Genomic DNA, 24,512 nt, shown 5'->3' on the forward strand with positions numbered 1-24,512 from the left:
TGACAGTAAATTCTGTTTTTTTTTGATGAATTTTTTACCCACGTATGCCTGGTGAATGATTGAAGGCAAAATTGTGTTTGTCATTTTCAAAGTAGGCCACCTCGCACTTCACCCTCACCAAGGCCAGGAGCCATTCCTGCTTTTCTTTCACCAAGGCAGTGTGTGTTGTGTCTTGTGCCTCGATGGGATCTGTACGAATGTGTTTTGTAAGCGCTGTCAAAGAACTCAAAGACTTTTTGTCACCATTTTGGACAGACAGCTTATCTATCGATCTATCCATCTCTCTAAATGTTGAACAGTCTACAGCCATTGCAGTAGCTTCCTGCCCCTCTTTTTTTAGGTGAAAGAAGGTTGATTTTTGTCAAGTAACGCTCAGTTTGGGCTGAAAACGACTCTGCACTTCAAGACGGATCTGGAGGAATCCAGGTTGTCTGTCTGGATTTGGGGCTCTGTGTACCATAATCCCATGTAGAGCGAAAATATCGGGTGTTCATCCCATTTTGAGCACCTCACTTAATAAACACTGCTCTAAGCATCCATGGGCTGGACAGGCTTCCAAAAACCTCTTATGCATCTACTGAAGGGGACCTTTTTTTCCCCTCCCTCTTCTTTTTCCCAGCTCATCCTGCTGTAAGAAGGTCTTTTTCTTTGGGGGGGGGGGGGGGGGGGGGTGCATGCAATGCTGAGCATGCACACCTTCAGTTTTAACCCTCTCCCATTTCATTCTCTACATCCCGCCGCGTAAAACCTCCAGACCCTTCGCTCTGCGACCCTGTACAGCTGTTCAGCACTGTGCACAACGGTACCATTGTGGTGTCCATTTGGGAGGGTCTGCTGCCATTCACTCTCGACTCTCTAAAACTTTCCCTCCACTGTCCTGCCCTTGGGGTTGCACTGCTCTTCGGTTTCTGAAGACGTTTGTCCGAGTCGCTTTGTGGCGTCAGTGTCAGAAATGATCAGCCACTCTGGCCTACTCAAGATGCCGCCTCATATTTTGAGGTTGGTTTGTTCAAACACTCAATAGAATGAAAAAACTTGGAGAGAGGGGGTTAGAGAAAGCTGATAACGCTTATGCTGACAAAGTATTGGAGTGGCAGAAGATTATCTCCAATAAATAGCCATGGATCCAGATCTCCAGCTGTTTATTCATCTTTCTATCACTGTGTGATGCACAAACTTTCTCCGTAAATTATAGGGTAAAAGGTTCACTTTGGGTCGAATCGAGGTCAGGTTAAGTGAAGGATTAGGCATTTTGCTGTTCATTTTAGGTGAAGGGTTTGGATTAGGTTCTTCCAAAGAATGTAAATTGAGGGGTAGTCCTCACATAGGGTTTCCTGCTATCCAGATCACAGCACGGTCTGCCCTGATCTCAACCAATTTTTTTTTAGCCTCACTATCAAAAGCTGCACTTGGACGGTGAGGTGAGTGAATTCTGGGATCAGCGCATTACGCTGTTGGCAAAGCTTTTAGGCTTTTAATGGGTTTCAAGTGTGCAGTGCATACACACTTAGGGAAAAAAAAAAATGTCTGTGTTGAAATCTGACAATACTGTTAATGGATTCACCTCACCCACAGTGCAGGGTTTGACAAAATCGGAGTGGTGCAAAAACAGTGTTCTTCCAAAAAAAAGACACCATTTTGACACGGTGAAAAACTGATAGAAGATTGATGATTTCAAAATATGAAGGAAAAAGGAGAAGTCGGTGTAGGACTTACAGCAACTAGCCACTTGGGCATACATATGGATTGGGAAGTAAAAGATGCATGAAGGTTTATGGATTTTGAGAAATACAGCTCAGCGCTAAGCTGTGTTAAACACTCCGGAGCTGTCTTTAACATGATTAGAATATGTCCCGTGAGAATGTTTGACTGGTTTCCTCGCCCCTCAAGCTAATCGCTCCTGTTACTCACCATATTAGCATCCCATTGAGCTGCGTAGCATGTCTGAGTGCGTTTTTTTTTTTTTTTTTTTTTTTTTTAATAGATTCCATAACTGATTACGTGTGGACGTTCGGCCTTTGACCTTTTCGTTAAGGTTGATGCACTATCTTGTTTTTAAGTGGTGCTTTTATTTGCAAAATTACACAAATTGGCTTACTGACTTTGAATTTACATCTGAACAGGATTTTTGTACATATTTGTTTTATTTCCTCACCAACATCAGTTCACTGAGTTGTAATTAACACCCGCTTTTACTGCCCCAGCGTGGCATTGCTTCACGGAACAAATCTGAGCATAATTCTCTGTAAACCTGTAACCAAACATCCCTGTGAAGTTGTTTTTGGATTTGCTCTTTTCCCCAGAAGGTCCACACTGTTTTCCTTATGCCTTTGCGTCACTGTGTGCACTTCTGCACACAGTGTGAGGAAATAGTTGATGGCTTGCGTCAAACCGCAACCAATTTCTTCTTATTGCACAACAGAAAACCTTCATATCTTTAGCCAAGGAGATGCAACGGAGATGGAAATCAGTAGATTTTTGTTTTATTTGATGTTTTTTTTAATAGACAGTTAACATTGCTCCATAATATAGATGGACACAGGCGCAAGTCCAGCTCCGTGTCCAAATGTGATAAATGATTTGACCCGATGAGTCGCTGTGGGTTTTATCACCTGGCTGGGGCCATTGTGTGTCAGTCTCAGTAGCCATTTATCTGCAGCTGCCTCCGTATATCCCAAGCTGCTGCTCCACTTTCCCACTTTAAGCCAAATGAACACATAGTGGCAAAGGACAGCGCTAAGATTTCCAACTGCCTAACAACTGTGGGGTTGATTTCTTTTGTATTTTTGGTAATATTTTTTGCACATAGATTATATCAAATGATCTCTGATGCAAAGCTCCCGTTCCACGGATTCTTGTTGGAGTACGTACGGCAAACACGCTGTTATGTTCAAGATATCAGTTTAACGGTGTGAAGAGAAAATCAAATACGGCCGCTCACACCACTGCACGTGTTGGCGAAGTCATACCAGGCAGCAGTTTTCCTAATCTTCCATTGTCCGCTTGAGTGAGCCTGTGTGAAGTGTCTGCCCAGTGTCCTGCTCTTAGCTGACTAGAGCTGCACCCAGTGAAGGTTGGAGCTCAACTGCCTCAAGGTTTCAAATGCAGGTTTAAGTCACATTCACCACTGTGTCATTCATTACTAGAGAAGCCCAGAGACGGTGGTTTCAAAAAAGAATGCAAAATCAGACCTAGAATCAGTGCAATTTCTGAAACACCGAACAACTACTGACATTCAAAGTCGCTTAAAGCACCCCCCACCCCCCACCCCCCCCACCTCCCCCTCAATTTCCTCAATGTATGTTTTACCACATCCACAAGCCAAATGCATCTAGTCGCTGTCACGCAGTTGACCTATTGGGTACTGGTGGCACCGATAGTCGACCGACAGAAGTGGCCCCAGAGTGTCATTTTCATCCAAGCCCTGTCTGCCACTCTGTCTGTGCCTTTGTTTGCCTTGCATTTTTTTCATTTTCACCCCAACCGGTCAAAGCAGACGACCGCCCTCCAGAGTCGGGGTCTGCCCAAGGTTTCTTCCCACTGGGGAGTTTTTCACTGACATTGTTGCTTCATGTTTGTTGTAGAGGGATCTGTTGGTCTTTCGATTCGATTGTGCGAAATGCTTTCAGACGCCTTGGATGTGATTTAGCGCGTTCAAAACAAATGTTAATTGATTAATTGATTGATTTATTGATGCGTGAACATGCAAGTAAATGTTTTTTAAATGACCCGATATGTGTCAACAAGACGGAATTCTTCGGATCAATCCAAGCCAAAGTGCCTCGCAGGGGCAGCTTTACTTCTCAACATCCTTTAAAAACACATAAATAAATAAATTACACTGAATGATGAGTGTTAGACTGTCTGAGCGCGGCTTCCTATTTTACACCCCAAACCCCCAGCGTTGCGTCCAACAAAACCTTTGGTCCCATCACAGTGTGCTACCGCAGCTGGATTTGTAGATGCTCAGCTAAAGGTCGCGACCCCTCGCCGGCCCCTGTGGGCACGACTGCCTCTGGGTAAACACAGCGAGAGCGAGACTTCCCCACTCGGCTCCCCACCGAGACGATGATGGAGTCAGACAGCGTGGATGCGGATCGCTCTCCCCGACACAAACTCGCATGGGGCTGACGGGGTTATGGAGATGGGCTCCTTTTTTTTTTTTTTTTTTTAGCATTGTCAGAGACTAAAACTGCAACGTCATTCCCGACTCTGCGCGGGCACAGCCGTCGTTTGTGCGCAGATCCTGCAACAGCTTGTCCCGTCTCTTCACGAAACAGGCTCGCAAACACAGTGACAAATTAATTCCTAAGGCAGCTTTCAAGAAGTTCATCTGTCAGGATGAATTACTTTGCAAATAGACTGTGATGTCGGCACAGGCTTAATGAGCAACTGTTGTCGCCCAGGCTAAACTTTGTTGTCATTTTTTTCTTTTGTGCTTTTAATGTTTTATTTTGCCTTGCATTTTGGCAGACTAATGGAAACTCATTCAGGGACATCAGACAAATTGCTGAACAATAAAATCTGAACGCATTTCATATTTGGTTGTTGCTATTTTATGGCTCTGACTCGCAGACCTTTTTTTTTTTTTTACCAACAATTATTTATTTTTTTTACTTTTCCATATCGGTGACATATTGTGCCAGAAACACAGACATTTTTTTTTTTTACTCTCTAAAGCTGCTGCTGCAGGACAGGCCCTCTCTATGCATTCGATTCCAAAATAAGTAAATGAATAATATGTGTTGAACAGTGGGTTCATGGTAGGTAAGACCAAGTGGTACATACACAGGTAAATGTGAGGGGTAATTGATGCAATCTTGAGGTTACTGAGGACAAATCTTGAATTTTAAATGTAAAGAAATGTAACGTGAAGAAATGCCTACACAGTGCGTTATCTTTTAATGGGTTGCTCATCCTCCTTCCCTGCATGCACTGCTGCTGCCGCACACTGATTTTATGATGCTGTATTTATAAAGACTTTTTCTCCTCTCTGTTTTTATGCCTTAGGATCTGAAGAAGGTGCTGTCTTTCCCCCCTTACCCCGGGGAGTTCCTGCACCCTGTCGTGTATGCCTGCACCGCGGTCATGTTGCTCTGCCTCTTCGCCTCCATCATTACCTACATTGTGCACCACAGGTAAGAGGAGACTTCACACTCAACTGCAGCTTTCGAACTACGGAAGCCAGAGTTCAGTTGCCATTGTGTCGCTGGAGCTTCCGGTGACACATTATGACCCACGCTGTTGTTGTAGTGTTTCACGTACATGAAAAAAAAAAAGACCCAGTGGACGCTTAACAAGTGCAATTGGATTTACCAACAACAACAACAAAAGGAAAATCAAAATGTGTCCCAACCGTGCTGCTGGGATGTCATCCAAGTGCCCAGAAGAATTAGATCAGTGAGTTAATGCCTTGTCTCTGTTATTGGCTGTACATAACGATGGGGGCGTAGTCATTGTGACGTCACCCGCTGGTGTGCGGGAAACCTCGTTTGGATCAGCGCAAGTCTGGAGTTTTGTTTGTGAAGCGTAAGATTCCGTATTTGAACGTGCGAGTGGAACTGGAGGTCAGCAGTTATTGGAGCGTGACGTGCTTCAGCACTTGCCCACCTGCTGGGAAGCCAACTATATTTGGTGTCTTAACTGCAGACACGGCCACAACTAGAAGGCCATTTTTTAAATCTAAGACCAAATTGAATAAAATGGACATTAGGGCCTGTTTATTTATTTTTTTTAAATAGCAATTTAGACCAACAAAATTTAAAGTTTTAACCAGTTTGTAACATTATGAATTTTGTGCTGTGTGTATATTTTTGGCTAGTGGTCCATGCTGGCCAAATTATGGAATGCAGGTGTTTGGCACTTCCGCATTTGCTTTGTTTTTATCAAAACGGGATTCTCCGTACATGTTTAAATATAGTCAGTGTCGTGAGCGCACTCCTGGCTGGGGGGGGGGGGGGGTATTTTTTGCCAAAATTTGTTTGTTGCTTTTTTTAGTCAAACTGGACGACCGCGTCTTCTGGCAACCTGACTCAACATCACCCCAGCAGCCCGGTGCCCTCTTGTGTTTTTCCTCCAATGTCATTTCATGCAGCCATTGCATGAACCTCTTTCAATCTGTTCAAATCCACAACAGTCTGGCGGATTAGCAAACGTCACCAAAAGCCTACATCTGAGCAACGAATGGGTGAAATTTAAATTCTGGGCGAACTATCTCTTTGAAGCCTTGCCGGCGAGTCAGAAATGATTTCGAGGCCGCAGGCGTTAGCTTCATTCCCGCATCTGGATTAGCACTGGAAACACCAACAGCGGGGGACCCTCGCATCGTGTACCGAGCTGCGAGAGTTTTCGCCATGGCCAAGTCAATCGGCCATACGTGGCATTGCAAACACGAGCAGCAGCAGACGGGTACAGCGACTGGGCCGCTTGCGTTGTGCAGCCCTAATCTGGACGATTATGTAACGTCTTTGTCTCTGACTCTTTGGCGCTTTCTCCGGTTACACTGGGGTTTCGTCCGTCTGAGATGCTATGCTGAAAATGAGCAGCTTCAGGCTTCGGGGCCCACGAGAAGCAGTGTCTGTGTGTAAATGCGTGCCTTTAACAAGGCGTTAAAATAAACAAAGAACTCTGATGGATTTTTTTCCAAATGTTCCTCAGACCATTCAGAGATAGAGACGGAAGGCAATTTGTTAAGGTTAAGGTTTACCTTTAGCAGAGAGGCCATTATTAACTCAGGGGGAAAAAAACCCATTAATCATATGTTGCTCCATTGGAGCGTTAGTCACCTCATTGAGTTAGAATTTTAATAGCGCTCCATCCATTTCAATATGAATGGGGGGTGTCTTGTTATGTCCAGTGACACGCTGATAACGGCTGTGTGCTCACTCAACTTTGTTGAAATCCGCAGCCATTGCAGTGCACGCGTTCACCCGCTCGGACAGTGACGTCACGCCACCGTGACCCTGCGCCGTGGCTTGAGGCCATACATCACATGTCTTGCTTTCGTGAATGATCACTTTCATTTTTAGAATCGCCGGCGAAAGCGTGAAACCGTGCGAGCGCACTGCAGCAGATCTGCAGTTTGCATCCGTCTGTGTCACCCGGGGACGGAGACAGGGTGCGTCCCTCTGCAGTCAGACGATGATGACAGCATCCCAACAGCAGCATGGCAGACGGCCGTCTCGCACTGCGGTATCGATGGCGGGAGAGAAAAAAAAAAAGATTGAGAGGGAGAGACAGATGGAACAGAACAGAAATGGGTATTTCTGTAATTGCAGACCGAGAGGGATCAGTCAGTCAAAGGAAATGTCGGCCCCCACCGCAGGACTTTTCGCAGCTCTTTTGAGGAGAATCGTTGGGGGGTGGGGGGGGGGGGGGGGAGAAAAAAAAGACAAACAGCGGAAAGTGTTCCAACTACTTTGTGTTGTTTCTGGTCGCTCCGGCAGAGTCCTGCCTAGATTTATCAGATGTGCGCACAGAATGGAATGAGCTGAGTCATTAGCTGGCACCTTCAGAGATGCCTGTTCTGAATTACTGGTGTCTTGCCTTTGTTTGGAACATTTCGGAGCCTGATTTCATTCCGTTGTTCACGTCTCCTGATATATGTGAAGATAACTCCGGCTTGCTTGCCTCTCATTTAGTGTGTCAAAAAAAATCATCACATCTCCTCTCTTTTGAGACACCTCAGTTGATGACCTGCCCATTCACTCGGCAAAAAGCGCTCCAAACACCTGAAGGTGGTTTTTTGCACGTGAAGGTTTTCCACCACCTCGTCTGGCTGATTTGTTTTCATAGAGTCTGGCAAAAGTGCTTAGACGGCATTCTCAAAGCAAGTTGAGTAAAATTGCCTTTTGTGGATCAAGCATGACTGGAATACTCCTGCTAATGCATTCATTCATCAAAGAACCGCTTCTCGGAGTGAAAAGCAAAAAAATTAATGTCGGTAGAAAGTGGAGCGAGAAACGGGCCTATGTTTAAAATAGCCAAAGCTTTTGTCTGTCACACGAGGGCTTTCAACTGAGCTCACATTAACAAACTTCTCATCATCCTCCGCACCTCCCTGCAGGCACTACTCGCGACTAAAGCACGTCTCTGTTTAGTAACACTCCACTCATGTAGTATCACTCCAGCTGACTGACGGCGTTGCAAGCTGCAAGGCGCAGGGGCGCCGCGTTGAATGGGGCAGGGGGGAAAAAAATGTGAAGGGGGCGGCTCTTTAAGGCTGCTTACAGTGGATTGCGTGCATTGGAATTTTGTCAACCCACCAGCGCGAATTGCGATTAACAAATATTATGTGAAGTGAAGTGAAGTGTGTGTGTGTGTGTGTGTGTGTGCCGTCGGTTCTCCCTCCTCTTCCTCTCACTCTGCTGGCAAGATAAGCCAAGAGTGCATCTGTGATTTTTGGTGTAGCGGTGTTTGAAGTGTGAAGTCATTTGAGCCCACTTGGCGCGACTGGCATCAAGAGCAATGTCGCATCTATTACTCAGTCCAAATGGAACAGCATGCTCCCGCTCGCGAGGACGGACGAGGATCGTCTTCCCGGGAGCACGCGTCTTTCCATCAACGCACGTCCGAATACCTGTTTGAATTAGCAAAACGCCGTTATTTTCTGTTTTTTTTCTGCACTGCCAGAGAGCAGAGTTGAGAGCACAGCACACCATGTAAACAGCCCCAGGGCCCCCCCCCCCCCCCAGGCTCGTCCTCCTTTTGTTTGACTTCATTTATTCATCCAAAGCCAGTTGAAAAAAAAAATACACAAACTGCATATTTTAGCAATGCTCTGTGTCAGATGTGGGATCTGTCACTTATAGCTGCCCAATTATAAACAGGGATATTGCAACTATTAAGGTTAACAAAAGGCGACCCTCCGGATAAGGATTACATCCAGCATCGTTTTAGCTAACATTAGCATTCATTTGGCGCAGCGTGTTTCATGCTACTTGAAAGTTGTTGTTTTTTTTTTCTGAAAACGAGGTGCGTTTGCCAACAGAAAAAGGTAGTTTTTGCTTTCGGCTATTTCTGGTTGGTAGGGCAACATCAATTGCATTACCTTCCATCTGACAATAACGGAAATGGTACATTGCCATTGTAAAAATATTTAACTCAACATCATAATAACTACAAAACTATTACGCGTAAACTTGTCTCTATTCTAGAATCATTTAGAAGAAATAATGGAGTAACGACTACTGGGCATTTGTCATGGTGACAGACAATTTCAGCAAAACTGTTTCACATCAAAACTATACCACCTTCTCGGGAATCTAAATAATGAGCTTCGAATGTGAATAATTTAAGTTTTTTTTTTTACTGATGTGTGTGTACGTGCACATGCTGAAAATTAGGGTTGCAAACCCCGGAAGGCGCCGTTCATACAGTTCTTTAGTTATTAGCTGTGGTGGAAACACGGTGTGTCATTTGAATGTAGTGATTAACAAGAAACAAACTGTGTTTGGAAAAGCACCAATCAATGATATTGATATAAACAATCGGCCACTCTTAGACAACGCGCAGGAAGGAAAACTCAGGAATATTCAGAATTTTCAGAATGAATTCACAAAAAGGAGGTTCGAGACGCATCAATAAATGGCTTTAGAATGCAAAATGCTTTGCGCAGATTAAATGATTAAATTGGATATCAAAACTGCCTCCATTCATATAAAACCAGTAACTATCAGTGTTATGACTGAACAGATTGCGAAACAGTCTGTGAATGAAACCACACCAGTTTGGAATAAGCACGAGCTGAAGCACAAGGCAATGGACAAACACGACGATATTGATGGTCATACATCTGCGTGTGATCAGAGTGTAGGTGCTGCTTGGAAAAACTCTGTCGAGACCATTGATCACGTTGCTTCATACGCACAGATGATTCTAGATTCAGGCCCTTGGAGAGCGTCTGATTCACACTGTATGGATTCCATCCATACAGTGTGAATCAATGTGGCTCAGTGTGCTAGGATAGGATAGGTTTTATGGACCAGTGCCTTCTCCATCACGTCACATTGCATCCACAAATCACCTACACAAAGTCAGCTGCAAACATGTCGTCATATGTAAAGTTTACACTAAGAATTCAGACTTAAATGCATTCTCTTCTCTAAGTGCCTGATAAAAGCCTCATTCCCGTATAGCTGTTACATGCAACTTTTCCTTTAAATGCAAACTAAAATAGCAAGAAATTGTCCCTCCTTGGATTTTTTTTCCTTGCAATTTAAAGTCTACGTAATCGTTGTCAGTTAAAGCTTAGCGAATTTTCCTTTTCCTATTGACCTTTGCCAGATCATTCAATTTGCCTTGTTCGTCTTTTTTTTTCTAAATTTCTCACTAAATTACACTAAATGCTAGCTCCAAACACAACCACAACGCTCAACTGGCACTGACCCTCTCCTTTAGTGTTTAGCACAGGGACATCAGTTGAATGCTGTGATGCTGTATCAGTGAGCGCAGCTATAAAACCAAAAGCTAAGCTCACTTTTTTGAGCTCAGTGCCTTCCTCAAATTGTTCCAAGGAGGGCATCTTACTTTTTCAGAGTGCTGGTTTGCTGGAAAAAAAACCCAATCAATATCGCCACAGTGTTATTGTTTCATATTTGCGATTGATACAGAATGTCTGTTTCTTATTATTATTATTATTATCATTATTATTATTATTATTATTATTATTATTATTATTATTATTATTATTGCTTTGTAAAATTCTTGCAGTTTTTCAGTGGAGCTTAGGCTCCACTGCAAGCATGAATTGAATAAAATCAATCAATCAATCAATCAATCATATTGCCACTGCAACCCCCCCATTTTCAAGTTTAATGGCCATCCTGCCGGTGGCTTACGAGATTAACCAACATATAGATACGTGGCAGTGAATTGGCTTTGCTGAAACTGATCACTGGATGATAGGCCACCTTTTCTTTTATTATTTCTATTTTTTTTCTCGTATTGCGCTCTAGCGTTATTGTCCCCATGCGTTTGACCTCATAGGGGATGCAGGCGAGGGAGCAGAGGAGGATCGTGGGGGCAGTTTTAACCCCGCCACTGTCCTTCCATGTCACGGGAGGAGGAGTTGCCAGGTTAATACACTTGACCCAATCAAGTGCATTAACCTGCTTCCAGCTAGTCCAGGAGTTGGCCTGATTTATGGTCTCTTTTCTGGATGGAGTTCAGTTGCCGGGGGCCACGGCCGAGGCATCGACAGCAGCAGGTTTAACCCCCCTCTAGCCAGAGCAGTAAAGCCCACCCACTTCCCTCCACAGCCCACCCAAGACACGCCTCATAGCTCACTGCCTGCCCTCTGCTTAATCTACAGTTGTCTCACGTGCAGCCGGGGCGCCACTCCTCCATTTTGGGGGACGGATATTTCCAGCTATGGGTTATGTAATTTCAAACGGGGAAAAAAATGTATAGATATCACAAATAATTGATCAAATACTTACAGTAAAATGTCATTTACATATATATGTCTGTACATATGTACATATGAAAGGAGGGAGATGTCCAACGCTCTGATACCTCACAATGGATAAAAAAAAATGTCCCTTATATGATCTGACCTACTTAGCTTGTTTTCCAACAGCTGGACGGAGATGTGGCGATGTGGGTTAAGTGCTCTGCCCCGGGGCTGTGCGAAAACGCTAATGCAATATTTCACAGAATGGGTATAAGCGCATAGTTTTACATTGTGACAGCTTGAATTGGCTTAGCCAGCTGGAAGCTATCTGATCACATCGGCCGAGCGGGTTACGTTTGTGTGCATACATGAGCATCATGCGAGCGTATGTGCACAACCGGGTTGTGAGGTCGGTGTTGAAGGGTTGCGTGTCGCTGTTGGTGAATTCCTGTGCACACATTTTCTGCTTACCTCTCGCAAGATTACGTTTTTTTTGTATTGACCGGGCTGGTATGAGCAAAAGGGGAAAGTCCATTCGCAGCTTGATGAAATTAAATGTGTCCTTGCAACTCGAAAAAGACCTTTCACTTCTCTAAAGAATGATGCTGATCTAACTGCTATACAGGAGGTGGAAAAACTTTTTTTTTTTTTGGGGTGGGGGTAATTTTAAAGGTTTGACAGCAGTACACTAACAAATGGAAATTATTTTGTTGTTTATTGTTAATAGGATAAAATATGAAAACAAAATTCTTAAAGTTATTGCACTCTTGCTCTCTGTGTTGCCAGGGACGTGTTGGAACACCCGGTTCTGAGCTGGATGGAACAGTGCACGTGCAGCTTTAAATAAACTCCACTTGGAGACTCAGGGCTGGTTCTTACCACAATTCAGTACATCACAAATGCATGAGGTGTCCAAAAAAAATTTTTTTTTTTTTCACCACTGCATTTACAAAAACACGCTGGCTTGTTCAAACCTTTTTGAATTCAATGTGCATTTTTCTGTGGGCCTTGTCTGTTTTTTTCAATCTCATTTTGCAGCAGAAGAGCAAACCAAGAGGGCAACCACTATGGTCCTTGTGCAAATGTGGCGCCAATTGTGCTTGAAATGACGGGCAGCTAACTCGGAAACCTCGATTTCAATGGGATTTAACATCATCGTGCAATGTTAGCTTGGGCGCCTTCTAATTTGATTCTTGATCTTTTTTGGCAGCGCAATCCGCATCAGTCGGAAGGGATGGCACATGCTTCTCAACTTCTGTTTCCACACGGCTCTGACCTTTGCTGTGTTTGCCGGGGGCATCAATCGAATCAAATACCCCATCATCTGTCAAGCAGTAAGTGCATTCCCTTTTCATTCATCCAGCTCGCAAAGCCTCACTGAAAATTGATTACGAGTGTCTGCTCAGGTGTCGGTCGCGACTGCAGTGTGTGAGGGCCGGATGTACATAATCTGGTCCCTTGTTTACTGCCACGCTGACACCATGATACCTGGCAGTTCATCATGACCGAATCCACTGTCTGTGTAGGTTTTCTGTTTGTTTTTGTTTTGTTTGCTTGTCAGTATTCGCTGCTAAAGCAGAGTTTTGATGGTGGTTTAGTGGAGCTTTTTCCTGGACACTGCTAAAAATAGATTTTTTTTTTTTTATAAAATAACAGTTTATGCCTTTTCAAATCTGGGCCTGTGCTTGATAGCTGTTGTTCTAATCAATAATTATCCGTCATGCCAAGCTGCCAAGAGAAAACGTGTTCAGTCATTCTTGCACTTCTTGCACTTCTGTATTTGTCAGCTCCTGCTACTACATCCAATCGAAAGCTGATATCGAGATCAGGTGGCACATCAACCTGTGAAGGTCTATGAATGATGCTCCCGTGGCTCCATCCACTCTGGAACAGCACACTGAGTGGTAGAATACTTCTGGTAGAATAAAACCTGCTGGCTCATGTGATTCTATATCAAATCAGGGACATTCCAGGGGCTACCACAGCTCTTAGTGCCTTCAGTTACTCATGTTTTATCTAAACATAAAGTAAAGTAGAGGGAAAAAAAGTAAAGAAATTTGTGTTTGGTCGATTATTTCTTTTGTTGTAACAATGCTTCTTGGAAATACATCTTATATTGTTGGAAAACCTGCTTATTCCCCTTTTAAATGGTGCCACACTTGCAAGGAACATGCATTTGTGGGGGGGTGAGCAGCAGAGCTCAGTATCTGGGTTGCAACCCCGAAAAATGTGACAAATCTTCTCTGCCGAGTCAAACAGTTTAGTCTGCTGTTGCTCTTGACTCTTCCTTTTGAGCTTCTGGTACCCGCAGGTGCTGCCAATCAGTTGCCTGAACATGTAGAGGAACGTCATGTTCGGTGATGAGTCCAGGTTTTGCCTTTTGGCAGTTGGATCATAGGGTCAAAGTGGGGAGAAGACGTGGAGAACGCTATGCTGATTGCTGCACTGACGGAGTAACATCTTTCGGTGGAGGCAGCGGGATGGTGTGGGATGGCATCTCCCTCACGAGAAAAACAAGGCTTGTCATCATTGGAGGTCATCTCAAAGCAGAGAGATATCGAGCTGAGATTCTGCAACCAGTGGCCGTCCCATATCTCCACAGTCTGGGGACCAAACTCCCTCCCCCAAGATGGCAATGCTCGCCCCCACAGAGCGAGGTTTGTCAGAGTCTACCTCCAAAATGTGGGAGTGGGGAGGATGGAGTGGCCTGGCAGCAGTCCTGACCTCAACCCCATCGAACGCTTGTGGGATCAGCTTTGGCGTGCTGTTCATGCCAGAGTGACCGACACAACCATGTAGCGACAAATGCTGGTTGATGAATGGGATGCCATTTCACAGCGGTGTGTGACCAGGCTGGCGACCAGCACGAGGAGGAGATGCCAGGCTGTTATGACCGCGTATGGTTCTTCCACACGCTACTGAGGCTCCTGTTTGTTAAATGAATAAATTGTTCGATTGCCAATATGCTCTGTTTCCTCAAATTTCAATCATCCAATCCACCAAACAAGAGTCAATGGCAGAATAAGCTGTTGGACCGTTTGGCAAAGGTTTGTCACATTTTTCATGGCCGCAACCCAGATACTGAGCTCTGCTGTTCACCCCACAAATGTTCCTTACAAGTGTGGCACCATTTAAAAATGGAATAAACAAAATGAATAAAGCATTGTTACAACAAAGAAATAATCGACCAAACACAGATTTCTTTACTTTTGTGCACTAGGGACTAAAGCGCCTCTTCAGCTGTCCCAAGCACTACGAGAGGGCCCTTATTGGAAAGTGTAGAGACTGTAAAGACTGGCTTTATCAGCGCTGGGTGGAGGGGGGAAAAAAAAAAAAAAAAAAAAACAGTGCAGCACGTTTGTGGGAAGCCATCACTTGTGTAACTGACACAAAGCAGCTGGCGTTGTCAGAAAATGCAATTCCCCTTACTCACCTGCTGGCTGCAGCTTAGCATCACCGCGCTAATAGCTTTATCGCGCGCCGCAATTAACCCCTCCTCTGTGCCAAAACCCGGCTCAGCAATGTATGGGAACGAGATCCAATTTGCACCCAATTGACTATTGATTTGAATCATCCCCATCATCCTAATCAGCGATTCTTTGGTAAGGTTTTAATTGCACCTGGACCAAGTGGCTTGAATTTGAACACATCCAACACACATCCCCATGTAATACTGACCGGGTCCTGTTTTGAGAAGCAGGCTCCCATGGCAAAGTTTTCCTTGAACAAAACCTCATTAAAATTGAAGGAAAAAATGATAATGATTATATTTAGGAAGTCAGAAGTTTATTGATCCGTCTGTATTCTAGTAGGCATGATGGAGATGACATTATGAAATGTGAGATGAGCATTCAGGAAAAAGCCACCTTGTTTAGCTGCATTTTAACTGTCTGTGATGTATTGAATTAATTACTAAATAAATATGCATTCTCTCAAAGCAGACAATGCTCGTTTTAAAATAATCTCTACTCTATGTCTAACTGGGGCTTATTGTACACATACTCCAGACCCAGGTTAGAATATGGAGTTTCCTCCATTGGGTTTAAAATATTTGAATGCAAAGACAGTTCAAAGGTTTATATGGAGCTCCTCCTGACTTTTCAGAAAACCCACCCGGTTCCTGAGCCTTCCTGTCAATGACGTTTTGGAACCGCGAGCCACAAATTATAGCACTGTTGCTGCGTAGATGCTTGACAGGAATACACATTTGTAAGGGCCCGTTTCTGATTTAGCCTTTGTTGAGTAGCTCCATTTCATTAACTGCCTAACTTTTACTGATACTGATCAGTAAGTGGAATTGCCATTAATCACAGGCGCTAATGTTTCTCCGTCTCACATGCAGAAGTTATTTGCTTTTAATTATTACACTCATTTGGATTGCATTAAAACTCGGGTCATTAACCGAGCACACATTTACGAACGACAACTTACAGTCTTTGCCGAGCGCCTTATTAGAAATGCAATCAAATGATTAGGCCAGTGAACACGTCAGTCCCAACTTTGCCCGTACCGCAGGTCTCTGCAAAGTCGTGTTATTTGCTCCTCCTGCGGCTGTTCATCTCATTCAGAATCCCCCCCGTTTTATTCATCCAGCTCACCCTGGGGCCGAAGCTTCCAGCTGCTCCTCCTTCAGCCAATCACCGCGAACAGGGCGTCTGTTTGTTGGTTTGGGCCGGAGCCCAGATTGAGTTCTGTTCTGCCGACATCCGAAAGAGGCCCCAGCGGACAGAGTTTGGGATAATTAAAGGAGTGCCGCCGTCCCTCGCTTTAATCACCCCGCCTCTCGTCTGGATGGCCCAACCCCCTCCTCCTGGGAAGGAGGGGCGGGGAGAGGAGGGTGTGCATGTAATGCCTTCACCCTGACGGAACGGAAACCCCTAACTCGGCGTTTCTCAACTGGTTAATCGCGGTCCAAAGGCGGGTCGCGGAGCTGTGTTGATTGGGTCGCGGCCTCGTGGTCGGTGTCCCTTTTCTGTAAAAGAAGGGATTTTAAAATAAAATTCATAGAGAAAGCGCTTGGCATCTATTTTGCAGGACACATAATTCAGTTCAGTGACTTCAATAATTTATTTACTAGACATGATAGAAAGTGGGCTAGCATTTTTATTTCGGTGGAATAAATTTGAGTTGCATCGGAATAAATTTGGGTCTCGACTTCATTATAAGGAAAAAAAAAAAAAAAAAAGGGGGTCCTGAGGCTCCACCAGTTGAGAACCGCTGCCCTAAACGAGCTTGGTGGATGTCTAATATCAACCCCCCCCCCCCCCCCTTCCTGTCCACACCTGCACCACCCTCTCTCTATCCACGCGCATCAGCTGTGCCTCGCGCAGCCCGCCATGGCACTGCCGCTATGCGGCATTGCGATGCCTTTGCAGGCCTCAAAGTCATCTCCGATCCCTATTTCTATCTCTTTCCTCAAGGCGGCCTCGTTTTGTCATTGGTCTGAGCGACACCTCCGACGCTGTGCACGTTGCGCTCGCTCGCCGCCCGCCCGCAGGCGAGCGGTTTATCCTCCCCTCTGCCTCGCCTCGCCTCAGACCGTCGGAAAAGAGGGGTAAAAAAAACAACAAAAAAAATGTGTTTTCTTTTCCACGAGTGACCAGCAGTTAAATAACCTATTAATTTCACAAAGAAACTCATCTAAGGACGCGACCTTGATCTGATGTTACGTCCAGCTGTCAGCTTGAAGATGCTATACAGAGGATTTTCTCATTAGCTCGCCGCTGAGAAATTAGTTTGCGATGGCAAATGTTGTTTTAAGAAAAAGAGAGGGGGGTGGAGAGAGAGAGAGAGAGAGGGAGGGAGAGAGAGAGAGAACTCAAGGCAGCATGCCGTAGCTGCAGTGATTCACTTTGTGTTTTGCAGTGGGTCCAATTTGACTGTTCCTGAGCTCATTTCCCCAACATGTGAGGGCGAGACTGGTTATTTATGCATCACAAACAGTAGGCAGTCTTTATAATGAATATGTCAGTGGAAGACAGCTCAGAGGGACTTTTTAATTTGCCACTGTTAGCATATGCACACAAAAAAAAAACGTTGGGAAATTTTTCGCTTTTTTTTTTTTTTTTCCAAAAAAAGAAAAACAAACATAAAACCTGAAGCAAAAAAAAAAAAAATGCCTTTGTATATACGCTCCCAAAAAATAAAAGCAAAGTACACGCACAGCGAAAATAATAAAGAATTCGGTTGTGTGCGCGCGTATGTGTATGTGTCCACCCAGGTAATGATATAAGTAACAAATAACCAAAACAGTTTTCTCGAGATCTTGGTTTTTTTTTTTATCTCTTCGTCTTGGGGAAAATAATGGAGGGCCGAGAAAACAATGTTTCCGTACAGATGAGGGACATCTTTCCTCCCCTGCGTTTATACTTCCACACCTTCCATCGGCTTGACGTCTGTCTAACTGTCTGGTCGTGTGAAGACCTGGAAAGCCTGAACATTTGAATGAGCTTTCAATGTGAATCCTACCAAGGCTAGGAGAGTTTTTTGTTTTGTTTTGTTTTGTTTTTTTTTTAAATAGTATCATTTCACACAGAGACAGTGTTTTGGGAGACTGAATATGCAAATTATTCCTAAACTTTGGTCCCAGAGTGATCAAATCGCTGAACGTCACCTCTGCGTTTCTGTGCTACTAATCCTTCACATTTCTTTTCTGTCTTTTCTCTTTCCTTCTGTGTTGTCGGCCCATACCGATGTTGCGTTTTTAGAGTCTTCTTCTTTTGCTTCTGTAGGAGTGTTACAGCACCACTTACAGGCCTTTCATATGTACTACAACAGATACACTGGTTTTGTGCTTGGGAAAACTTTTTTTTTTTTCAAAAAAAAAAAAAACAGAAAAAAAGAAAAAGAAACATGGTGTACAAGGCATGAAAGCGAGTTGATCCTGGATGTTAGTGATTGTGGGAAAGGATGGCTGGCCTTTAACAAATCCACAGAGATTGCAAGTGCGAGAGGCGAGGCCCAAGGTTTTAGCTGATGTAACAAAGGGGGTTTTCAACCAAAGAAACTATTCGGAGAGGCCGCTGTTTAACTGTAATCATTACTGAGTCACAATGTGATGGAGACAATCCAATGTGATTCCCAGGCTGAGAGAGAAATATTTCGCTGCGGCAGTGAGACTGCATGTTACCCTTTAGCTCCCCTTCACGCTCCTTCATGAGAATAACTTGTGTGTCTCGTTTTGAGCTGAGTCCAGCACACCTAATGTGACACAGGCAGCATATGTCCATAGAGCTGAGATGCATCAGTTTAGGTGAGGAGGAGGTCCAGTTGATCACGTAGGTCAGGGATGCCACCTTATCATAACATAGAGGTGAGACAGGCAGAGGGAGTCAGGGAGCCAGTTTATTGCATTTCATAATGATTGTTTCTAACACCCCCCCCCCCCCCCCCCCCAAGGAGGATTTGTTACCATGTTTCAGGAGTTCCAGCAGGGTTTGCTCTATAGTCTTGGAACAAATTACGGCCAACCCCTCATCACCAAGTCCAATCCTGGCAGGTCTTTTAAAAGCTCGGTTAGCAGACCATTTAACTGAGAAAAGAATAAATGTCATGTTTGTTGTTCTTTGTACCTCTTCTTCCTCATTGTGACTGATATACTATATTGAGCAGGTTACGGTCTTGAACAGGAAAGGGTATCTTCAACCTCAGGGGCCTTCCTTTTTTCAATAAAGATGAAAAAATGATGAAACTAAAAAGATCCGGGCTGAAAAAAAAAGTCCTTTAATAAAAATCAAAAGGTTATGTGAGTTCTTGAGCTGACTTTGAATTTGGCCTCGCGTGGGACTCAGATCACAAGTCCACAGACTTTGCTCGAGACTGAAGGGCAAAATAATGCGTATCCTCCGGTGCACTAGCAAACTGTCACAGATGATTAATGCTGAAACCGGGATGCCCGCATCCTCTTCGTAGCCTCGCTCGCGCCTTTGCTTGCAGCTGCCTCTTCGTAGCCTCGCTCGCACCTTCGGTTGCAGCTGCCGGCTGCCCTCCCTCTCGCACCCAGTGTGTTGCCCTCCTCGGCGCTAGCCTCGCATATGACTTATTGATGTGATAGTTGAAGTTCCTGCTTTCGGTTGTTACAAGGGCTCTATTTCGTTTTTGTTAAATATTTAAGTGGGTGTTGTGTTTTCATTTGTTTTGTTGAGTGACTCGTCGACAGTCTTGGGAAACTACCCCCACCCCGCCCCCACCCACCCCCAATTAATCCGCGTGGACTATGGCTCTGTGATGGAGGATGTCACATGGCCAAAGTGCATTTTAGCGCCGGCTTCGCATGAGTAAGAGTGGCTTCTCACACACTAGCACAGCAGGACAGTGCGCCTCATAATGCGCGGAGGATTAAAAGCGAGCGGATGAAGCTTGTTGCTCGTCCTTAATATGTTCACTCATCTCATTCGCCTCTGCGGACTTTCAGTCAAATAAGATTGTTGTGCGTCGGCTCTCCCATTGTATTGCTCGCAACAGTACAAAATGAGCGTTAAAATGCTTCCAACGTTTTTTTTTTTTTTTTTTTTTAAATGCACATTGTTACTGGATTAAAGGCTGTACGTGTGCGCGGAGTGTGGACAATTATGTCTCGGCGTGGTAATCTGAGCTTCATTTCGCCTGCGTGGCTTCAATCCGAGACTCAATACGCTCGACAATTCTTTATTATCTCTGTACAAACAGTCCCTCAATTACGGCCGCATTCATAAACCGGTGCGAGGCCGACTCCCCCAGAAAGTGACGGTGGGGGTTGGGGGGTTGCTCGATCGGGCTTTTTAATGGGGACACATTGATTAGGTTTTCTGGGGCCATTTCCAGCTCCTGCTTTGTTCTGTGTGCAAATCATTGTGCTGCTCACTGATCCGATCACTGGCTGAAATGATGTATTTACCCACAGTTTTCGACAAAAGCAGATAAAGGCACACGGTGACTTTGAAGGGTAAAATTTCACACCAGAGTTGTGCTTGGCACATTTTCTCAACGTTTTTATATGAAATAATTGTTGGCTTTTGTTTTGTCGTGGGTTTTTTTGTAAAAACAAAAAGAAAAAAAAACGTATTTTACTAATTGGGAGCCGTATCGTTTTCTTTCCTCTTTGATCCCTCTCCCTCGGCAGTTTATCATCTAACTTTATATAATTACTTGGCAAAATAAATGGAATGTGTGTGAAATGGGATGTGACTAATAGGGAAACCAGGTTGATCATTGATTTCTCTCAGCATTTCCTGAGCAGTAATCGCTGCCAATAGAGGATGCGAGAAGACGCAATACTGGTTTGGAAGTTACATGTCTGCGAGCTCCTGACGTCTGCCTGACGACGCGTCGCTGGGGACAGCGCGACTGGCTGCGGAATTACATGATCCAGTTGTTTGCATGCACCGTGAGTTGAGCTGCATTGGAAATATTGTTATTTACCTTTTATTGACTTTGGCATTTAATGGATGTATAAAAGAACAACGTCAAAATACAGCAAATGCTGTGGAAGTCCATCGCAAGCACAGCGGCCAGACCTGCTTAGTCTGCTCAAATTGATTTGACTTGATTTTGTTGTTATTGTATTTTTCTGTTATCATATAATCTCCAGTATTGTTGGTACATCTAAAACGCTCCTCCTAAAGTGAGGGATGCGGTGATGAGTGAACGTGATCCATGGCCCTGAAAAGAAATCCGATTTTCTCTTGAGACTTATTATTTAGGTTTATTTCCTATATGCAGATTTCTCTCACTACTGCATCTGAACGGAAGATATTCAACATTTGAAAAGCCGAATAAAAGACGCGTTTCAATGGAAGCAAAACCATGACTACCTGGGTTAATTACTCACAAATACAGCCCGGAGATAAATGTGCAAACCGCTTTGTGTAATTACATGAATCATTTATAAAACACAGTCTGCCAGATGGTCAGCATGACTTTGTTCCTTGTTTGTGTTTATGCCACTGACTAATCCAACTTGCCTCGCTGATCACTGTTGCTTTTGTTTAGGAAGCAATAATTTGCCTTGGTCCTCATCTGCTCTGCCTTAGCGTGTTGCGCCTCTACCTCGTTATTTCAACTCCCTCTGTATGTTTAGCCGTTGTGTTAATTCCCCCCCCCCCTGCGCCGTCAAAGTGGCTCTATTGGTGTTCCAGCATTGTCATTACATTACCCCCATGAAATTGCCTCTTTTATTTTTGGACCTTTTGCTTCTGTCCTGGATTTACCTTTTTTTGGTCATTAATAATCCTCCCTTACTTTCGGAAAATCACATTTTATTTTATTAGACTATATTCAATTGAAGTTACCAATGTTTGTTACTCAATACTTTTTATTTGGCGAGTCAAGAGACCCATGTGACTCCATGAAGTAAAATTCAAATCTTTCAACTAGCGGAGACATGTATCATATAACACACGTAAAACTGCTACTTTTATGAAATGGCCTCCGACCTGCATCAACTGGTTTGGGTCCTGAATCCTTGAGATTATTTGTCAGAGTTGCTCAAAGCCAGTTGCCGACCAGCTCAAGGTCAGCTTCCAGTCAGCGTCTGGACTCCAGTTCACCAACCTCAGTCAGTTGCCCTGTCAAGCACAACAAAGCTATTTCATGAACTCACATCATGACTCAGGAACAGGAATGGCTCACCTCATTTCACGTTCTCCCTCCACCCCTCTTTCTGCAACGCTGCGTTCCGCTGGGATTGGCGAAGCTTTGAAAAAACAAACGTCAGATCAATCCACCCTCAGTGTAGATATTATTCATGAATATTAAGACACAGGCGTTTGGGCCGCTTTGAAAAAACGCTCACGCCATCGCAGACGTCAGCGTGACTGTCATTTCATATCTGGAGTTGTTATTCGCGGTGTACACCTGCCGTCCTCCAAGTTAACTGATGAAGAGGCATGCAGCATCCACAGGTACGACCTCGTCGTGATGCTCTCATCCCGGGCAACCTTGATGAGTCAGTCGCACTTTAAGTCGCGTCTCTCAACGCCCGCGCGGTCTCTCGGAGCGGGACGAGACAAAGTCAGCCAGTCGTTGAGGGAAGGAGGTCCGTCGCAGGCGTCCTTGGACCGACATCAGCGAGCTCCCTCAAACTGAAGAAGTATAATCGGGACCGACTGGTGTTCCCAGAGAGCTGCACTGTGAGGCGGAATCCAGCGAAGTCACGACTCACAACTCCTTCCTCCGCTTTTTTTTTCTTCTCCCCGTTTCTCGGCAGGTTGGGGTCGTGCTGCACTACTCGTCTCTGTCGACCATGCTGTGGCTAGGCGTGACTGCCAGGAACATTTACAAGCAGGTGACCAAGAAACCTCCGCAGAGCCAAGATGGAGACCCGCCTCTGCCGCCTAAACAGCCGCTGTTGAAGTAAGCACAAACTTCACCAGAAAGTTCTTTGCACATAACATTGCTATGAGTGTGTGTGTGTGTGTGTGTGTGTGTGTGTGTGTAACAGATCCCCCCCCCCCCCCCTCCCTTCACTGCGCTGCTATGTTCGCTCCTCTGAACAAGTATTTGCTATTTTTGTCACAAGGCCACAAATCCCAGGCTGAGGGAGTCTTGCAGATGCACTTCAAATGAAACTTCTATCCAAATTGTTTTCAGTGTGAAGTGTGTACCCGTCAGTGTGACGCACCAATCAGCTTTACTTTTGGAGGGAAAAGGCTGGGGTTGGTTGTAAATAAAGAGAGAAGTCACGGACGTGCAGTTAATGCTAAATGCAAGAGGGAATAAGAGGCCTTTTTTCAACTAGTTATTAAGGCTTTGGCAAGATTTTTGGTTTAGGCCTAATGACTCTGTTGGACATCTGTGAAGAAAATTTTGTGTCAATTGTCCAATCATGTCATCTTTGTTTGTCTTCATTTAGAATATACATATTTAAAAAGCAAATCCCACATTCATATGGATTATATTGGGCATTGAATTGATTGGATGGGGGATATCCACTATTTTGTTATAATGGACAAGTCATAATTGTAAACATTACACAATAATCATTCAAAACATTTTTTAAAAAAACATTTTTTTTGTATTTTATTTTGTTTTTGACATTCAAAAAGGGCCATTTATATGTCATGTGACACGCCTGAATTGGCTACAGGCAAACTGTCTGCCTGTCTGTCTATTGGTGATAGATAATGTGAGGTTCCTTAGCTTTTCAGGTAACCCATTTTAATAAAATGGTCACACATGAGCAAAAGATGACTGGATACAAATTCAATTTCAGTGCTAACCTTTCTGACTTGTTTAATTGAAGAAACAGCAAACACTAATCCACCCAGTGGGCGTTGGGGTTGGAGGTCAGGGTGAGCACATATTAAAATATCATTTTCAGACAGTCATGATAATTCCAGGGCTATTTCTAGTCCTAATGTGTTACCATAGATGAGTTTTGGCCTGTCTCTCGAGATTACTCCTGAGTAATAATACTAAAAAAGGATTAATGTTTCTTCAAGGTGCCCATTATGAGAAAATTATGGGAAGCCACAGAGGCCAGAACCTTCAAGTGCGAAGACTGTGCTGAAAAAAAAAACTATCTTATGTAACTGTGCTCAATTGTGAGGTTTTTAAATTAAGAATTACAAAGAAATAGTCCCCTGTGGCAAGAACTATATTATCCTTCTTTTTTAATTTGTTTGTGCATCAGAGTGTGGGCAAAATTCTATTTTTAGACAGTTAAGGTAAGGCTAAAAAAAAAAAAAGTGCTCACCTCCCTGCATCATGGAAATCACCACTCGCATGCATAACAAAAATAGAAGGTAGTTTAAAAAAAAATAGAGGGAAGAAAAACTCTCCACCACTGCTGTTTCAAAGCACTTTCTTGAATATCTGATATTTTATTTAACAAGAGTTCCCTCATTAAAAAAGTTGAGAGCCCAACAGTTTTTTCTTTTTTTTTTCCTCTACTGAAAAATTCTGGATCTATGACAGGCCTCGCGACGATGTCCATGCCAGGTCCACATGTACATCAGACAATGCGCCAAGATCAAAGATTAGAAGGATTTAGCGCTTAGCGTTAATTACATTTTTCTTTTCTTGTTGCTGCTTCTATTCATTGTAGGGAATGATTAATGTGTGGATAGAGTTATTTTAATACCTCAGGTTGTTGCGGCAGCTGCATTCTGTATGAGCTGAACTGAATGAACACTTGGCCTCG

General features: G+C 44.1%; 1 protein-coding gene across 1 annotated transcript in view; it reads left to right on the top strand.

Annotated features, from left to right (window-relative positions):
* The first annotated feature begins 5,003 nt into the window (after positions 1-5,003).
* The window catches only part of LOC142904152 (adhesion G protein-coupled receptor A1-like), a 35,587-nt gene continuing 16,078 nt past the window's right edge, over positions 5,004-24,512 (top strand). The window contains exons 1-3 of the mRNA XM_076050082.1: positions 5,004-5,138; positions 12,603-12,726; positions 22,578-22,723. Of these exons, the coding sequence (XP_075906197.1) occupies positions 5,089-5,138; positions 12,603-12,726; positions 22,578-22,723 (320 nt within the window). The 5' untranslated portion in view covers positions 5,004-5,088. The remainder of the gene's footprint in view (positions 5,139-12,602; positions 12,727-22,577; positions 22,724-24,512) is intronic.

The sequence above is a fragment of the Nelusetta ayraudi genome, unplaced genomic scaffold, assembly GCF_046127955.1.
Source record: "Nelusetta ayraudi isolate G7.1 ecotype Tasmania unplaced genomic scaffold, CSIRO-AGI_Nayr_v1 ptg000122l, whole genome shotgun sequence".
Taxonomy (NCBI): Eukaryota; Metazoa; Chordata; class Actinopteri; order Tetraodontiformes; family Monacanthidae; genus Nelusetta; species Nelusetta ayraudi.